The 19072-nt window shown below is 53.4% G+C and overlaps 3 protein-coding genes across 6 annotated transcripts; all 3 read left to right on the top strand.

Annotated features, from left to right (window-relative positions):
- Positions 1-76: 76 nt before the first annotated feature.
- LOC126581534 (glutamate receptor-interacting protein 1) lies at positions 77-12432 on the top strand. Of its 4 annotated transcripts, none has more exons than XM_050245279.1 (8): positions 77-159; positions 1594-2546; positions 4163-4489; positions 4608-4798; positions 4922-5247; positions 5982-6148; positions 8423-10392; positions 10481-12432. In XM_050245279.1, exons 2-8 carry the CDS (start codon positions 2189-2191, stop codon positions 10586-10588), a joined length of 3447 nt encoding a protein of 1148 aa, XP_050101236.1. In that variant the 5' UTR covers positions 77-159; positions 1594-2188; the 3' UTR covers positions 10589-12432. The 4 variants fall into 4 exon arrangements, with proteins under 4 accessions (XP_050101236.1, XP_050101227.1, XP_050101210.1 ...); XM_050245270.1 differs by having other exon boundaries at positions 84-529; XM_050245253.1 differs by having other exon boundaries at positions 84-537.
- Positions 12433-12752: 320 nt separating this feature from the next.
- Positions 12753-15226, top strand: LOC126578563 (pancreatic triacylglycerol lipase-like). The gene is made up of 4 exons (XM_050241292.1): positions 12753-13348; positions 13439-13887; positions 13979-14754; positions 14840-15226. The coding sequence occupies exons 1-4, from the start codon at positions 13225-13227 to the stop codon at positions 15159-15161; spliced, it is 1671 nt and encodes a 556-aa protein (XP_050097249.1). The 5' UTR covers positions 12753-13224; the 3' UTR covers positions 15162-15226.
- Positions 15227-15880: 654 nt separating this feature from the next.
- LOC126581147 (pancreatic triacylglycerol lipase) lies at positions 15881-19071 on the top strand. Its single transcript, XM_050244627.1, has 5 exons — positions 15881-16147; positions 16232-16509; positions 17639-17800; positions 17863-18511; positions 18611-19071. The coding sequence occupies exons 1-5, from the start codon at positions 16015-16017 to the stop codon at positions 19015-19017; spliced, it is 1629 nt and encodes a 542-aa protein (XP_050100584.1). The 5' UTR covers positions 15881-16014; the 3' UTR covers positions 19018-19071.
- Position 19072: the final 1 nt, after the last annotated feature.

The raw sequence follows: 19072 nt of genomic DNA, 5'->3' as shown, positions 1-19072 counted from the left end.
ACTCAACGATGACGAAGACGGCAACGACGTTCGGCGTTCGGTTCTCATTCGCTTTTGAGCTTCCTCTCGCGTAGGACCACGCGTTCGGCACCGCCGGAACCACGTTGATTGTTCGCAGTTTTCCTTCGTTCGCTTCGATCTTTCCATCGTCGGGCTGTGGTGCGCTATCTTGCTGCAGATCGGATTAGGATCGAGACCATTCAACCGAATAATATTTGAAAAAAAAAAATATAACGAAACGACGAACAACCGTGCGTGCGTGCGTGCAGAGGTGTGTTGGCAGCCACGTGCGGTCGCGTCGTTGGGTCTTAGATGTTCTCAATTAGCCGTCCGTGGCCGTGTGTGGTGCTAGTGCGAAAAGACTTCTGTTTTCCAGTCGGTTTTCGTTCGAGCAACCACTAAACAAATGGAGACGTAGCATTGGACTGGTGCATTGGTTCGGTAGATCAGTCACAGATTCGGGGCAGCTGCAAACACTACAATCAACCCCTCCGCCATCGGTTCAACCGCACCGTGTCCACCGGTCTCTGTGCGTGTGTATGTATATATATATATAGTGTGTGTGAGTGAGGGAGTGTGTTTGGTAGCTCGTGATCGACCGTGACCGATCCCCGGGTTTCTGATCTGCGATCTGTGCATCCTCCCTCGCCCTGCTCAACCATCGAGGTGCTGGGACATCGACGGGGTGTCATCTGGAGTATGTAGTCGCGTTGCCCTCACACAAAAATGAAGACCAAGAAGGAGAACGTTGATTTACCGTCTTCACTCGGCTGTAGACCCCAGAACGGACGGGAGCTCGATCATTAACAAACTATACTTGTCGTTCATTTAATTTTGTCTAGTGACTCATTTTTTTTAACTAGATAAACTTATAATCTATCAAACGAGTATCGATTTGTATGTTTCTGATGATCCATCACGCAGCTACGATGGGCACCGTAAAAAGTATCTTTTCGAAGACACGACTGCCTGAATGTGATGCCATGGATGAAGTTTTGATTAAATCTTCCCCAAAACAGAACCAAATATTCTTCAAAAAATGTAGTTTAATATGCCATGCAATTGAAACAATAAAGTAAAAGGGTTACGTCACAAAAAATCATCAAAAATGATCCCTGTTTTGGTAAGAAATTACCGAAACGCCCCCACTCATTATGGCCTTCCTCGCCATTAGTTTGTTAGTAATGTGTGCTGAGGCTTTTAGCATCGCTCCCATCACTGCATGTCTCTTGGCCATCTTGGGAAGCAGCTGCAACAGCAGGCGGTATGCCCAGTGCGTTCCCGTTGGCCGTGACGCTCCAGCGATATCTTTTTCGGTTCACTTTACGATGAAAATAGAGCAAAGTACCGAGCCAGGTTTAGGACGTGTCCTCGCACATTTGTTTACAAACCCGATCCGCGACAGGGCGAGCTCACTGCTCCCAGCACTTAATCCGAAGCAAAAATGGCACGATCGTCTGGGTATTAGCGACACTCCAGGGAGTGATCCTCGCGCCGATCCGCGCGCAATGGAGTCTGGGATTCGCTCCCTTTCTCTTGCTCTCTCTCTCTCTCTCTCTCAGTACCTGACCGATTCCCTCTTGCCATCCGTAGTGCGCGGAAACGAAACAGAATCCTCTGGGGATTCGGTCCCTTGCCGTTCCCCCTCCCACGATGAGCGATGTGCGCGTGCGGCCTCACCGCTGTTCAAGTGTATTACCTTAAAATAGATTCAAACACGCGGCAGAAGCAGCAGCAACAGCAGCAGTGCACAGTGATGCTGGTTGGAGGATAGGGACACACCAAACCCAACCTAGAGTGGTGCCGGGCACCCAGCAGCAACAGCAGCAACAGCAGGAGCAGCTGTAGCTAGCGCTCAGTATTATTACGCAGTATAGCAGCGGGCGACGCCGGTGAACGGTGATTGATTTGCTGCGATCTGCTCCGACCAAGGGCCCCCTCATCCCCACAAGTTCCTCAATGTCCGTTCCGGCCGTGCTGGTCCGGAGCGTTTTACAAGGAATCCCAAAAGTGCCCGAAACGCCCGGGTCCGTGTGTTAGTGCCAGAGTGTCACAGCGCCGCTTCGTCGCTGCGCCAAGAGTGCTGAGCACAACATAACCCAGACGGCGACGGTGACGACGGGTGTGGCCGAGTGCTCCAACTCCAACCGCACTAACGTGGCCGACCAACCGTATCGCTCCCACCACCATGAAGCTATGGAAGTCGAGGAAGGGTGCGTCTTGTGGCACTTCCGGTAGTGAAGCGACTCCGGAGGCAGCGGCGACGACGACGACGACGACGGGATGCGTATCGAGTGCTGGCAGTAACGGTGGTAGCAACAGCACCACCAGTAAGGGCGGCATACTGTCCAAGAGCTGCAAGTTCGTTGGTGGCGGCAGCAGCAAACAAGGCGGCAACGGTACCGGTGGCAGCTTCGATGAGGGCAGCGCGGAAACGTCCTTCAGCAGCAGCCAACCGGCCGCTGGCCAGGGTGGAGGGCAAGCGACCGGGACGGTCGTGGTGCCGGCCATGGTACAGCATCCAGCCGCCGCCAGCATGTTCTCCGGTAAGTGTGCAGAAGCACCGCAGGCAACAGCAGCAGCATCCATTCAGAGTGTGGCAACGTGAACGTGATTGCACTTTAAAGTTTTGTTTTGTAAAATGGAAACGGATGTATTTTATGTGTCATGATTTATTTTTCTCTTTTTTTTACACAACGTTCTGCTGCTAGTTGTTTCCATTTCATTCATTCTTTTTGTCATTCATAATTGAAGTTTGCTTTTTTTTTTTTTGGTTTCGTCCAGCATGTAAAAATGTATTACCATAAAATAGATTTTAGTCTGCAGACGATGCCACGTCCATTCCGATGCCAAGCTTTTGCAAACATCTGCAAACAAAGCAATGCGCGCCTTATGTGCGGAAAATCGGAAACCAAAAATCTGTACCTTTATCAATGAATAACAATCTTACCCCTTTATCAATGAATAAACAATGAAATGATGTTGTAACGAGCGCTGCAGTATGCAGAACATTCCCATTTGTTCTCTACTGTGTAAACATATGTTAGTTTCAGTAAATCATGAACGACAATTTGTCATTTAGTTGCCTAAAAGAAACTAAAGCATAAACCAAACAAGCATGAGTGTATCGTTCGATCGAAGATGCACGATCTCGGTTGATAAAAAGTTCGCCGTAAAGCGCGATCAAGCGGCGCGGCGCATGCGTGCCTTTTCCGAGTGGAGCAAACCAACATTGCCGGGAAAACCTTCTCCGCCGTTTCGGTGCGACTTTTGTTAGCGGTCTTTCTCAAGCACAAGCCGGGTCGTGCGGGTCAACTTTTTCTGCCACCACTGCTGCAAACACTGCTGCGGATCTGCTTTCTCCAGCTCGATGATAATTCGAATCCACTCCCATTCCACTCCCTCGTCGTCAGGAGCGTGGCGGGTGGCGGCGCTTCTTTCTTATTATTTTTTTTTTAGGGGGTTTTGGCACAGTTCCATCCTTTGACAAGCCAGCGAGCGGCCGAGAACAACGCCAGAACGTATGGCGCCAGCGACGCGCCGGTCCGGGTGGCGCCCTACAAAACGCGAAGTTGCAACAAACGGAACGGACGATGGTCCGTTTTTATTGCCCCCCCCCCCCCCCTCCAGAAAGCGAAAACTGGAGTGTCTATCTAGGCGACAGCATCTCGCGCCGCATTCTCTCTCTTTTCGTTCAAGCCACCCCTTCCCCCTGCCCCATTAGGAGGCCACCGAGATGATGAATCAGTGACTTTACTGCCATTTTCGGATGCCATTCCACTAAGCACAAGCTGCCATGGCTCCAATCGCGAGCGAGCGAGCCAGGGGGGTGGGTGCATGAATCAGCATAGTAATGCCGTTCGTTGCTGTTTTGCTGCTGTTCTTGTGAACCGAAATGGGAAGCTGTAGTTCATTGGCTCCAGTCCGATGCAGCGATTTTTGGGAATTGTTTTGTAGTATACTTAAAATACTTAGTATACTAAAAATACTTAAAAGGCTTGGTGGGGAAGGAAACCGAGTTATTACGCAAAACAAAAAATCATCCCTTTACCCCTCACCCTTCCAGAAAGTGAAAATATTCAATCCCCGTGGATTATGCATTCATTTCAGAGATGTAGATGTGAACCTTCTTCTTCCTCTTCTTCGTCTTCCCCTTTGCCAGATCGAGCGATGAGCCCGGCCCAATCGGAAGACTCGGGACTGGCGGCGGACCGGGGCACCGCTTACGCGACCATCGCCTTACCCCGCTTCGACAGCAGTGGCCAGCCGGCCGGGATTGTGCTGGCCGAGCGGCTAGATCTGTCCTTTCCACCGGTCGTTGAGTCGATCAGTGGCCCGGTGGCGGACCTGCTGGCACCGGGTGACCGGATCCACCAGGTGGACGGCATCTCGACGGTCGGGCTCGGCAACGCGCACATCCTCGGTCTGCTCTGCCACGGTTCCGACGGTCCAGCCATGATCGAGATCGAGTACTCCTTCCCGGAATACAGTAAGTGGTGCGCCAGCGCGACGACGCCAATGCTCGGCGAGTTAGCTGTATCGTTTATTTTTTTTGTTTCTTTTTCTCTTTTCTCCCCTTTGCTCCCTTTGGTTTCTGCTGCGCACAGTTTCACAAAACAGTCTGTGCGTGACGACGAAGATCGCGCAGATCACGGTGGAGCGGGAACATGGGTGCCTCGGGTTGACGTTGCGCGGTGGCGGCGAGTACCCGCTCGTCGTAACGAACGTACGCCCGAACGGGCCCGTCTTCCGGACCGGCCAGATCAAACCGGGTGACCGGGTGCTGCGTGTTGACAATGTAAGTCCGCCGATGGGCGCTGTACAAAAGCAAAAAAAAAAACACTTAACAATCGACGCCGAAAAAAAAACAAAACAAAACCAAATCAAACTGACTGCCCCTCTGTCCCGGTGCGACCTGTAGGTGTCGCTGCTGAACAAGAGCCTGCCGGAGGCGCAGCGTATCCTGAAGGAGGAGGCGCACGCATCCGGCTACACCAGTCTCACGATCGAGTACGACGTGTCGGTGATGCAGACGGTCGAGCTGAGTATGGGGCCGCTGCTGCTGGAGATCGAGCGGCCACTGAACGAGCGGCTCGGGCTCATCCTGAGCCACTATGCCGGTGCGGTGAACCTGAACCACGACCTGAACCCACACCACTACCCGTACGCCGGTGGCGGTGCGGCCGGTTACCATCCGCCGGACGGTATCTTCATCGCAAGCATCCTGCCCGCTAGCATCGCCGACAGGTAGGTAAAATGCGGGGCCCATGTCTTTTTTTTGCGGCCCTGCTTCATGCTACTAACCACGCCATTTGCTGTTTGATTTCTGTTGAAATTGATCATGTGTGGGTTCAAGCTTAGTGTGTTGAACATGTTACGATACACAATAAAATGTGAAAACTGTTTTCAAAAGCATAGCAGCGGAGATTAGGTCGTTAAAGACACAGATCGTTCGCATCCATCCATGAGAAGATCCAGTTTTCATGGGTGGTCGTGCACTAAGAACTTTCGGAAACTCATGTATTTGTTAATAGAGAACGTTATCAACAATAATTGATCCATTTGGAGCAAGCTCTGGCCTGTAAAAAGTAGTGGCTAGCGATTGGCAATACTTTTAATAAACAGATTGTTAAGATTTCTTTTGAAATAACTGATTAAATTTGTGTACAAAAACCGCGGTTTTCAATGCACACAACTTATACAAACAAATACTTTAACAATGGAATAAGTGATAAACCACGAGAACGGTCGGCCACATGTTGCAAAATCATTAAACAAAAACCAGACCTGCTGTTCCTGCTGAGTGCAACATGTTTGGTTGTTTGTAAAAAATATCTGGCTGCCACACATGAGAAGCTCTTTCTAGAATTGCACTCGAAAGCCACCCGAAATGCCGGGTGGGATTGAACTAATCTTTGTTTAACAAAAAACGTAGCATAGATATTTTTTTATCCCCCTGACTACTTCCCATCGATCTGCAGATGTGGCGCCCTCACGGTAGGCGATCAGATACTGGCGATCGACGAAGCGATCGTGGACAACGGGGCGTGCACGTTGGAGGAAGCGACCGCACTGCTGGACGCCAACTGCGCCAAGGGCTACACGCAGCTGCACATGCTGCCCGCTCACACGTTCGTGCGCCGACGAGGTAAGTCCCACGGGCTGTTTGGGGGGGGGGGGAGGGGGGGGGCCGAGACTCCCGCCAAGGGCCAAGGGGTCGCTTCCGGTGACGCGACGCTCCGATTTTAATTAGCTAGCACACAAAGCCACGGCGCACAACTGGTGAACACGCAGTTGTGCGCGATGCTTCGTCAAACTTCGAACGCGACGTCGTCGCCATCATCATCGTCTCCGTTTTCGTCATGCGTCGGCGGTAAAGAATGTGTGCATGTGTGTTCGAGGGACGGGGGGGGGGGGGGGGGGGGGGGGGTATGTGATGTGCGGGTGTTGCAGTGCAACCAGAAGCGAGATGCAATCTACGAGATAAAAGCATTAACCCCATAATGAGGCAAGATGGCCGATGATCAGAATGATGAAAGAATGAGAATAGAAGGAAAAAAAAGCGAGACAGAGTGACAGAAAAAGAGAGGAAGAGAGAGAGAGAGAGAGAGAGAGAGAGAAAAAGAGAGAGGCTCGCGGAGTGAGTTTTCGCTGGAGTGCAACCAGATAGCATAACCATCCGTCACCGCCTCTTCTGTCACTCCCTGGCACACCCTGGCATCTTCTTTTCCTCTCCTCAGTGCCATCTTCAAGCACACATACACAAACACACAGGCACACATACGCGCGCGCACGCTCTAGAGGGCCATTAATCCTTTCTGGCATTAATTAGGAGAGTAAAACTGGCCGAATGGCACCACCGCTTGGCTCAATGCTTCTCTCCCCTGTTCTTTTTCTTCCCTCGCAACGCGCAGCATAGCACACAGACACCCAGTATGTTGATTGATGTTGACGGCTGGGGACATGGGCTCTTGAGGGAGGGGGTCGCCCCTCTTTACTCATAATGCGCCCGGCTCTCTCTGCGCGCCACGATCTGGATATGTCGTGACTGTCGTGAACGTCGATCCGTCTGCAGCCCTATACTGCGCTGGTGTTTGTGGTGTTGGGCATGCAAGGGTGCAGGCATGAAGGGTGCTCCATTGTGTGGGCAGGGGGGGGACAGTGGGGTGTAGTTTTTCATTTGATCATTTCACCCACCCCAGCGCGTCGGCGACTGTGCGTCGTCGTCTTGGTCGTCGTCGTTGTCGCGATGATATTTTTAGCTTTCTCATTATAATTCGTTCCCTCCCTCTATCCCGTCTGTATGTGTGTGAGTGTGTGTGCGTGCGTAGGAGTTAGAAGCTAGAAGTTCCTCGTCCCCGCACCCCCGGCGGTACAGATCTCATGAATCGGAATCGGAAATCACGGAGCGCGCACGCAGCAGTGCGCCGGGCATACAGTGGTAGACATTCGGTTAGCCGACGTGCAAGAAAAACATAATATTTCGCATCGTTCCGTTGAACAAATGCAATTTTTGTGTTAGCAGCTAAATAGTAGAGCTAATCTAGATTATTTTAAGCTTTAGACATACCCATTTTGATAACAACCTGATTTTTGAAATATTTCTTTTAAAAATAATGGGTTAGAGCTAAGAGACTTACGGAAGTAATACGACAAATAATCAAATGCTGTAAGGTTTACTGCTACTCTAATCGTTCCATTCGTTCACATACTAATAGATAAGAGAAATCCGTATATTATTTCTTTTGAAAAATACCAAATGCGGAAGTTATGCCTCCATTAAATGTGATCAAAATAGTGTCCTAACGGTAAAATATTGGATTTTGCATGAAATAACCAACAATCAGCTATCTTTTGAGCAGATTACAAGAAAAATGGATAAACCACTAATAATAAAACACATTTCATACGATTTGGACCACATAAAATAATGTAAATCGTGGAATATTCGAAGCATAGCCATAGTTTATTGATACCCATAAGGAGAACCGGCTGTTTTACCATGAATTTAGTTAAATAATGACAAAATGTAGTATTTTTCAAAGTTAATAAGTATTCTTTTGACGATTTGGATGGATAAAACCGCACTTGCACATCACTTCGAAAGAAAAACGATTGAAAAAATGTGATTTTCAAGCAGTTTGGCTAACCGAATGTTTACCACTGTATTAGGGGAAGAGCACGTCTCCGTTCTGTGCCGCTATGCTTCGGAGTGTTGGCATTCTGTGGCCCATTAGGGCGCCCATAAATCTGGCCGTACGCGTCCCCGGGACCGAAAGGTCCTTGATCTGTGGACGGGCAGAGTGACAGCTGCTGCTGCTGCTGCTGCTGCAGACGTGGCGCAAGTCGCGACTAACCAACGCTTTCCACTATTTTCTTCTTCTCTCCACTCTCTCTCTCTCTCTCTCACACCCCATTCCAGGCGTTTCGTGTTCCAGCCCCCGCTATGGCTTCAATACGGTCGACTCGAGGAAGAATCTGCTCGGTGGTGGCACAAGCACCGTTGCCGGTGCGGCCACCACCAAAAACCGGCGGCTACTGCGCAAAAGTTCACTGCCCCAGTCGATGGAACCACAGCTGCAGGGACTGCCGGCACCAGCACCAGCCCTCGCGGTCGGCCTCTGCAAGACGGAGCAGATCCACATCATTCTCGACTGCTCGCAGGGTTCGGGCATCTGCCTGGGGCCGAAGACGGCGTGCGGTCGCGGTTACGTCATCGCCCAGGTGCTGCCCGACTCGGTGGCCGAACGTTCCGGGTGCCTGCAGCCGGGCGATCGCATCACGGCCATCAACAAGCTGTGCCACCTGGATGCGGCCACCGTCCGCCAGATACTGGGTGATCATGGGGCGTCCGGGGCGGCGGCGTCGGCAACGAACCATCACTACCACAACCAACCACCGACCGCCCACTGGGTCGAGCTGGAGATCGAGTTCGACATGGCCGACACGGTGGTGCCGGCGAGCGGTGTCTTCAACATCAAGCTACTGAAGCAGGGACGGTACGGGCTCGGTATCACGGTTAACGCGACCAACCACGGTACGTTCATGGTGGCGGAGGTGAAACCGGGCAGCGCAGCACACCGGACCGGGTCGCTGCGGGCCGGCGATCAGCTGCTGGCCGTGGACAACCGGCCCCTGCAGCACTACAACCTCGATCTGCTGCTGAAGGAGAGCCAGCACGAGCTGATCACGCTCACCGTGAAGCGCTGCTCGTTGCCAGACTTTCTCTTTGATCAGCAGCAGCAGCACCAGCAGCAAAGGACTGCCGGTGGGTTGTATGGTACGGGCGACACCGGAGAGGACATCGAGTACGGTTACAGTGCCCGGTACGAGGTGAAACGAGCACCAAACGAGCAGCAGCAGCAGCAGCAGCAGCAACAGGAGGAAGAGGAGGAGGAGAACCGTGTGCTGGAGCAGGAAGGGCAGGAAGGGCAGGACGAACAGGTGGGGCAAGATGAGGGTGAGGAAGAGGTACAGCTACGGCGCCCCGTTTGGTCGGCCACGAGCTCGTACGATGCGTCGACTGGTGGGAATGGGGCGTCCAGTGGTGGGCTACCCCTACCACCACCACCCCATCTACTGCTGGCGAACGGAGAGGCCGAAGGGCGAACGGGGGAGGACCGGTACGATGACATCCTGCACTACAAAATGGCCTCGATGAACATTAGCAACAGCAACTACGTCGGCTATGGGCAGCACGCCGTGCAGCGTACAGCGGTCAACCCCGGCGCGGATCAACCCCTACCGGATGCGGCTTTGTTTCACCCGCCAGCCCACCCCACCCCGGTACCGGCCGGTCATCGGGTGTTTAGTGTGCGGCTCGAACCGCACGGTGGCCCCCTCGGTATCACGCTTGCCGCCAGCGATGATCTGCAGAAACCGATCCGGATTAGTGCGCTGACGGAGGGTGGGATCGCGCAGAACAGTGGCCAGCTGCAGGTCGGCGATTGGTTGCTGGCCATCAATGGTGAGAGCATCGCGGGTGTTCCGCTCACCACCGCCACCAAGCTGCTGCACCGGTACGAGCATGCCGTGGATCTGCAGATGGCTCGACCACCGCCAACGACCGGAACGACGGTGGTGACACCCCCACCGGGGACCGGGGTGGTGGAACAGCAGGCAGCGGCTGCCGCGGCGGCGGCAGTGTACGCCAAGGTGCAACGGCGGCCCCGTAGCCCCGGCTCGCAGCTTGAGGCCACCTCGAGCACTGGTTCTGGTGCCGGGCACCACCGTACCATGCAGGTGACACTGTTTAAGGATCGCGTGTACGATGACTACGGTTTCTCGGTGTCGGACGGGCTGTACGAGCGGGGCGTTTACATTAACCGGATCCGTTCCGGTGGACCGGCTGACCTTGGCAGCCTGCTCAGGCCCTTCGATCGTATTGTGCAGGTAACTGGAGGGGGGGGGGGGGAGGGAAGGGTGGATGGGAAATCCTTTTTAATCCCCGTGTGTGTTTTTTTTTATATTTTTTTTTTAGGTAAACGGAACAAAAACCCAGGACTTTGACTGCTGCCTGACCGTGCCACTGATAGCGGCCGCCGGTGACAAGATCGAGCTCGTGATCCAGCGAACCCTGCCGGAATAGGGTGTGCGACTATGGGTGTGCTTGCGTGTCTGTACCTCTCTCTCTCTCTCTCTCTACCCTTCTACTCTCCACACAACTAAACCGACTAACTAAAAATAATCGCGCCAGCGGTGGCGCTGGCGGCCGAAGAAAAGGGAAAAATCACAGTATTTGTCAGTGTTTGAAAGGCAGCGCTCCCCTGTTTCACCTTCCCTAGCGCCACCGTATGGAAGCGCAAGGCAAAACAGCGATCGAAGTGAAGGCGACCGATAGTGGTACCGGGTTCATGCTTATCAGGCGCCCAACGGGAGGGTGCGAGAGTGAGAGTGAGTGTCGGACGGACGGACGGACGGACGGACGGGTGCACGATTCCCCCATCCCTCACACGGACAAGTGACCCTTGGTATTAACTGCGGAGTAGCGTTAAGAGTAGCGTAGTTTAGTCACAGTTCGTGTTTCTTTTGCTCCTGGCTCCCGTGTACACGCCGAGCGTCGAAAGCAAACTCGAACAGCATTAAAAAAACATAGTATCTCTCTCTCTCTCTCTCTCTCTCTCTCTATTCCACTCTTTTTTGTCACTCTCTTTCACACTTTCTCTTTAAGTGGGGGGCTTCGGTAATTCATTGTTTTGTGACACATTTTTTTAACCAACACCAACGCTTTCAAACGTCGGTGTCGTAAAAAGTACTGGACCGATTGATTTGAAATTTTTAACACTTAATCTGTACACTTTTTGCCAGGTAGCCCCGTCGAGATTTTATGAAAATTATTGATACTTTTTTTTAAACAAATCTTTAAAAATCATGTTTCTAGGCAGAATCGCAAAAAGCATCTCTTTTCAAACTTCAAAACTCTGCCAAAAACCGAAAAATAGGAAAATCAACGAAAACTCGACGGGGCTACCTAGATAAACTTATAATCTTTCAAATGAGTATCGATTTGTACTTGTCTGATGACCCATCACGCTGCTACGATGGGCACCGGGAAGAAGTATCTTTTCGAAGACATGATTGCCTAAATGTGGTGCCATGGATGAAGTTTTTATTAAATCTTCTCCAAAATAGCGTCAAATATTCTTCAAAAGTTGTAGTTCAATATGCAATTCATTTGAAGAAATTTAAACGAATGGTTACGTCACGAAAAATCGTCAAAAATGATCCATGATTAAAATGAATGGTTACGTCGCAAAAAAAACCGTCAAAAATGATCCTTATTTTTGGCCAGCAATTTCCCAAGCCACCCCCCCACCCCCTTTTAAATACAGCCACGTACACACTCACCTACTCTTTGTTAACTACCCGCTGTTAACTTATCAGTAAAAACAAAAACCAAAAACAAAGAAAAAACCCTTGCAGGCTCTACCGTCCAATGTTTGAAAACGGAAAGGACACCCCCCGCCCCCCGCCCTATCACACCAGCCAGCTGGTTGATGGGGAGGGGGAGTAGTGGGGGTGGAAAGCGGAAACCGAAAGGCGGACCGCCGGTTGGCGGTCCCGGATTAACTCAGTAAGGCTCAGCGTGTTCGAGTGGCCAGCTGCCAGCTAGTTTAGTGTGTGTGCGATTTCTGCGTTCGTTTCGCTAACTTCTTAAGGGGTTTTTAGGTAGACCGCTAGAGACGCGCCAATGTGCGAACTACTAATTATACTACACCCATAGACTAGTGCTGTAAGTGCTCCCCCCACCCCCCGGTCCTTCGTGTTGTCTGTTCTGCGACGCGATTTCCCAAATAGATTCCCAAATAAAAGTCGTACGCTCACTACTACTACCGGCTCCAGCTCCGCGGTGACGTCACATTGGTGTGCAGTGCGTGCGGCACTAAAGCGAGCTACGCAGCTCTTCGAATCACGGACGCGCTGGCGACTTGGTGCCCCTCACCAATCCGATTCGCCACTGGGCTGATAGGCGATGGCTCCGGGATGCTTGTGCGAGGAATGCTCGAGAATCTGCGAGAACCGCTGCGTCCGGAAGAACCTTTCGGTTCTCGGTCACTCTGGGCACTCTCTCTCTCTCTCTCTCTCTCTCTCTCTCTCTCGCTCTCTCTCTGGCGCTTTTTCTCTATCTCTCGTGCTGGTGTCTGCCTGGTGTGTTCTCTCTTTTGCTCCGAGACCTGGTGTGTGCTTGAAAACAGTAAGCTCATTATATTTAAATCACCCGCAGTCGATCTACTGGCGTTAGTCGTCGTACATTGTCGGGGCGTCAGCAGGCGTCCTCCGTTGTTTATAGGTCACTTACCGGAACTCCAATCCAGTTGCCAGCCAGTAGTACAAAGTACCGAGACGCCCAGATTCACGGCCAGATAAGGGGTGTGCATCGTGCCTCAGCTGAAGAAGAACAAGAAGAAAACGAGAAGAAAGGGAAACAAAAGAAGGAGACAAGGAGAACAAGAGCAGCAGCAGCAGCACCAGCAGCAGCCTTGGAACAACACAAAAACGAATCCGGAAGCTCTTGTTTTGTGTCGCCTCCTCCTATCAATCAACCGAGCGCAGCGTTCAATCTGCAACCGCCAGCCCCTCCGGTATCAAACAAACAATAACAACAGCAGCAGCAGCAGCAACAACAACAACAACCGCTACCTCATCCACTGCTAAACAACAATCAAACACGTCCACCGCGGGCGTTTGCCGCTGACGCTGACGTTTGCGTTCTAGTGCAGCAAGATGGCGGGAACCGGTACCGTACTAGCGCCCACTGGCGCCATGGTGAACCAAACGGACTCGATGCTCTCGCTGCTACTGTTACACTTTGCTTCCCTCACGTTGAATAACACCAGCAACAACACGGGTGCGTAGCGTAATTGGAACCGTGGTGGACCTCCTCCTTCTTTCTAACGTGTTTGTTTTGTTTGTTTTGTGTGTTGTTCCTCTCGCGCAGTGATCGAGGAGAAATGTTACGGCATGTACGGGTGCTTCCGGAACGACATGGAGTGGACGAGTGCCCGGCGCCCGATCGCCCTACACCCGCAGACCGTATCGGAGATCGATACGCGGTTTGCCGTCTTTAACGACGCCAACCGCACCCACCCGTACTTCCTCGATAACCACTTCCTCGACGCGGATGTGCACGAGCTGCGCAGTGGCGGGGCGGGGATCACCCGCTGGATCAACCCGACCGGTCCGCTCTACTTCATCACGCACGGCTTTCTGGAGTCGGGCAAAACGAAATGGATCGAGCGGATGCTGAACCTGCTGCTGAACCGGGACCGGAACGCGACGGTCATCGTGATTGACTGGGGTAAGGGTTCGAACCCACCGTACAACCAGGCCTGTGCCAACATCCGGCTGGTCGGTGCGATCACTGCGCACATCATCGATAAGATCAAGGTAAGGGGCCGGGCCCAAGCGTTCCCCCTTTTTCTCTCTCTCGCTCTCTCTAACTCTCTCGCCGGCTCTCTCTCGGTGGCCCTACCTACAGAAAGTATTCGATATGCCGAACCTGGACCGGGTACACCTGATCGGCCACTCGCTCGGTTCCCACCTGGCCGGGTACACCGGCTACACCCTGATCAGCCAGTTCCAGCAGAAGCTGGGCCGGATTACCGGGCTCGATCCGGCCGAGCTCGCCTTCACCGAGACGGACCGGGTGGTGCGGCTCGATCCGTCCGATGCCAAGTTTGTGGACATCGTGCACAGCGACGCGACACCGTTCGTGCCGCAGATTGGGCTCGGGTTGTACGAACCGATCGGCCACGTCGACTTCTATCCGAACGGGGGCTCCGACCAGCCCGGGTGCCGGCACGAGTTTTGGAAGAACGCCGATACGCGCTTCGTCACGAACATGTTTCAGTTTTTCAGCTGCAGCCATTCGCGGGCGTACGAGTACTTCATCGAGAGCCTGGAGCCGGAACGGGCCGCGCTGGTGGCTGTGTCGTGTAGCGACTACGGCCAGTACCTGCTCGGGAGTGGCGGGTGTGCCGATTGTGCCAGCGCACCGCACGGTTGTGTACGGTTCGGGTTGGAGAGTGTGCGTGATTATCGGGCACGAGAACGGCGACCGGACGTCCCTATTCAGCTGTTCTTTCGTACCGCGTCCAGGGCACCCTTCCTCATGCCGAACTACCGGTTGACGGTGCGGTTGTCTAACACGACGGCAAGCCGCCAGCACGGGCCGGAGGTGGGCCGGATCGTGCTGCAGTTGCGTACGGTCGATGGTGGCCGCTCGGAGAAGATTTTCTTCAACGATAACGTGATGTAAGGGTGTTTTTTTTTACGTTTTACGTTTTTTTAAGGTTAACTTTTCGTGTGTTTTTTTTCTCTTTTCTTTCTTTCGGCGCAGCATGTTCGAACCCGGCCACCAGTACAGCAGTGTCGTGACGGTCAAGTGGCCCGGTGAACCGGACGAACGGCAGGAGAGCTACGACGTGGCCCGTACCAGTGCCGTCGCCGTGAGCTGGGAGTACGAGACGAGCCTGCTGAATCCGCTGAGCTGGCGCCTGATAGCGACACCGCGTGTTTACCTCGAGTCGATCACGGTACGGTCGATGGGGGGCGATATTGTGCACCGGTTGTGCCCGCTGCCGAACAAACCGATCAACTCGATCGGCCAGACGCTGCTGTCCGAGTGCCAGCCGCCAAGCTCCGGCTACAAAATGCATTGACCCCCCCGCCCCTCCGCCTTGGATTGTGGCCTCGAAAAAAAAACGTCTCACATACAAAGTATTAAAGCGAATAAAGAAGTGTCTAGCGTGTGCGTACGACGTGTCCCTGGGGGTTTTTTTGGTTGTCTGTAGCAGCGTAGCTCGATCCATCCACCTTTGGACTCGCACCAATCGTCGCTGCGGGCAATCAAATCGTGGCCGAGCGCTAACCGAGGGCAGGGAGGTCAGCCCGCGCTCACTTCGATTAGCTGCGCGCCGGGCAAATGACGTCGATGACGACGAGGAAGCTGGCCCGATCGGACCCGGAACCACCAGGCGGCGGCACCACCACCGGTCAGTCAGTCGGCACGGGCAATCAGGACGTAATCTGGCGCAATGGTGTCCCTCTTCTGGTCGGGAGGAAAGAAAAAAGGGGTGTCAGTGAGCGAAACGAAACGCAACCGGATCGCTGATTAGCGTCAATCGATTGCGAAAGGGCGGCCACAAAACCAGGGCAGGGCTCCTAGGTCGAGGGCTCTTCTACTTCTTCTTCATCTTCTTGTTGATTGGTGTGTGTTTTTTTTTCTTTGGGGAGTTTTTTTTGTTTTTCACAACGGCACAACAGCACGGAACGCGTGCGTTATCAGTTTACACATTGCTCATCGGCCCCCCGGCTGTCGATCCCGGGGTGTGGGGTCCACGAGCCACGAGTGGTCTCACCCGTCGACAGTCGACGAGGCGAGCTGCTGCCGTACTAGCTGCTGTGCGCTGTTCGCTCTGATCGCGTCGCCTTTTGGTGGTGGTGGTTTTTTTCTTTGTTGTTTCATTTCCCTTTTTGTTTTTACTTTGGTGGATCCGCCATCCGTTGTGCAGCATGGCGGAGATCAGCAACACGACGGGCTTTATGCTGCAGACGATGCTGTTTATGGTGCAGCACGAGCTGAACAACTCGCTGATCCACCTCATCCACAATGGTACGCTCAGTGGGGAAAGCAACAGAACGACTGGTAGGTAGCAGCCGGAGCCGCAGCCGCAGCAGCACCTGGTTGTATTTGTGTAATGTAGTTTTCCCGCATCGGTCGCGTCACTAGGTGAGTTCTCGGTGCCCGAGGATATGCGGTGCTACGGTGTGTACGGGTGTTTCCCCATCACGTACCCGTGGATCGACGAGAAGCGACCGGTGGCGTACCATCCGTGGTCACCGGCGCAGGTCGACGTGCGCTATCCGGTGTTTACCCGCGTCAACACCACCCATCCGCTGTTCATCAACCTCAACGATCCGGCCAGCGTTCGCCGGCTCGGCATACGGCCGGAAGGGCGGATCTACTTCATCACGCACGGCTACATCGAGTCCGGTGATCGACCGTGGGTAGGTAACAGCGTGCGATCGAGCACGGCGACTTGAGTGCCACTGTTGCGCATCCCTCGCTCCCGTTTTCTCCTCGAAACATTTCTTTCCGTTCCCTCTTGTGTCAAACAATGTACCTGGAATAGTCGATTTAAACCTGGGACTGGGTGATCGGATCGAGACGAAATTTTTTCCCCAGACTGCTACAACTGTTCTTGGGTAATGTGCAAATTTAGAGCGGGATTCGTTAATCCGTTTTTTTACAGCAGCTTTTTAAGTACTTTTTAAGTCGCTCACGACTGACATCGACTTACCTTTAAAAAGCTGCCGTAAAAAAACGTGTGAACGGATCACGCTTAAAACTTGCACAATAATTAAGGACAAGTGTACCAACCGTGGGAAAAAATTTCGTCCCGATCCGATTACCAAGGCGCTCGGCATCGCACCCACTCGGAATGCCACTCCGCGATTCCACGCCTGCAGAAAAGTGCAAAGCAGAAGGAACAGTCACTGCGCTGCGCCGAACTCGCCCCCCCCTGGAAATTCCCAGAATGGATCTGGGTCGGAGACGACTCGGAGCTCGGAATCGACACCGACCCAGTTCGATTCCGGGAATTTCGGAGGGGGGGTGATAGTTTCGGCGCAGCAGTGTAGTAACCGTTCTTCTGCTTTGGTACGCTATTCGCAGCGTAGTTGTGGATTGTTTTGTTTTTTCTTACGACTTTGTTTACGTTTTCGCAGTCTACCTGCGCTGCTGGGCTCCCGTCTAGTAGAGCCATGGTCACATAATGAGGGAATCCCCCAAACAATTAAACGTCGATCGAGACCATTACAGTATACAGCGAGACGCCATCGGCGCTGGCGCCTCTCGATTCCGGGAATTGAGACTTGGGAGGAGGGGCAAGTGCGGCGCAGCGCAGTGACTGTGCTTCTGCTTTGGTCTAGCCATTCGCACATTTGCGCTTCTTCTACATTAAAGAGGAGTTAGCGGCTTTTCTGTTTTTTTTTGGCAATGGTTTTTTGGTATTTATTTAACGTTAAAAATTATGAGCCTTTTTGCTGCAATACCCAACAACTCTCGTTTGTTTAAATCCTTTCTCCTTCCGCTTAAATCCGTTACCCTTTCGTTGCTTCCAATCCCTCCCCGCAGATCCAGCAGATGGTGGATGCGTTCCTCGCGAACGATCCGGAGCAGACGGCCACCTGCATCGTGATCGATTGGCGTAAGGCGTCCAACCCACCGTACACGCAGACGTGCGCCAACATCCGGCTGATCGGTGCGATCACCGCCCACGTCATCAACATGCTATACGTGAGTTCTTCTTCCTCCCCCAGCTAAAGATTGTTGCGGTAAACTATTGACCCCAAACGTAGGAGGAGCTGAACATGGTTGACCTGGACCGGGTGCACCTGCTCGGGCACTCGCTCGGTTCACATCTGTGCGGTTACGCCGGGTACTACCTGCAGAAGGACTTTGGGCTCCAGCTCGGTCGCATTACCGGGCTCGATCCGGCCGAACCGCTGTTCTCCGATACGGATCCGCTGGTGCGGCTCGACCGTAGCGATGCCAAGTTCGTCGACGTCATCCACTCGGACGGGTCGGAGTGGGTGAGCAAGGGTGGCCTGGGGATGTACCAGCCGATCGGGCACGTCGACTTCTACCCGAACGGTGGCTACAATCAGCCGGGCTGTAACGATCCGATGACCAAGTTTATCCGCAAGCACGACGAATCGTTCTTCTGGGGTTTTCAGGAGTTTTTCGGCTGTAACCATCTGCGGTGCCACCAGTTCCTGACCGACAGTGTGCTCCACCGGTGCCCGTTCGTTGGTATCGGGTGTGAGTCGTACGCGGCGTTCCGGCGCGGTGAGTGTTTCGAGTGTGACCGGAACGGTCACTACTGTATCGAGTTTGGGTTGAGGGCGCGCGACAGCTACCGGCGGTTGATCGAGCACGGTATCATCACGGATCCGGCGGCACCGCTCAGTGTTTACATGTTTACTGGACCGGATTCACCGTACTGCCGTGAGTAGTGCTCCGTTGCATGGTCCCCTGTGTGATTTGTTTAAAAACAAAAAAAAAAAAAAACCACCCCCTTTAAAATATTCACTTCACCCGTCCCAGGTTCCCACTACCGGGTGCTGCTGCGTGTGTCGGACGGGGAGGAAAGCCTGATCCACGGTGGCGAGATCGGCAAGATGTCCCTGGAGGTGCACGGTGAGGGGGGACGGCGGTCCGGCCGGATGGACTTTTCGGCCGATCCGGTGTACTTCGAGCCGGGCCAGAACTACACGGCCATCATGGCGGGGGCGGACGTCGGGCCGGTCCCGCTGAAGGTGCTGCTGAGCTGGGCGTACCGGACCAATCCGCTCAATCCGCTCACCTGGCGCCTGCTGGCGTCACCGCGCGTTTACGTGCAGGAGCTGGTGATGCAGCTGCTCGAGCAGCGGCTCAGTGTGCGGTTCTGCCCCCCGAACGGGGCGCCCGTTGTGGCGGATGCGGACAATGAGTTTAAGCGCGAGTACTGCTGAATAAACGGGTCACGGAAATAAAGCCACCAAGCACCGTTGGACAGCGGAAAAGGAG

This window comes from Anopheles aquasalis, chromosome X (genome assembly GCF_943734665.1).
Source record: "Anopheles aquasalis chromosome X, idAnoAquaMG_Q_19, whole genome shotgun sequence".
Lineage (NCBI taxonomy): Eukaryota > Metazoa > Arthropoda > Insecta > Diptera > Culicidae > Anopheles > Anopheles aquasalis.
Note: the sequence above shows the minus strand (reverse complement) of the source record. Positions and strands in the feature narration are given on the sequence as shown.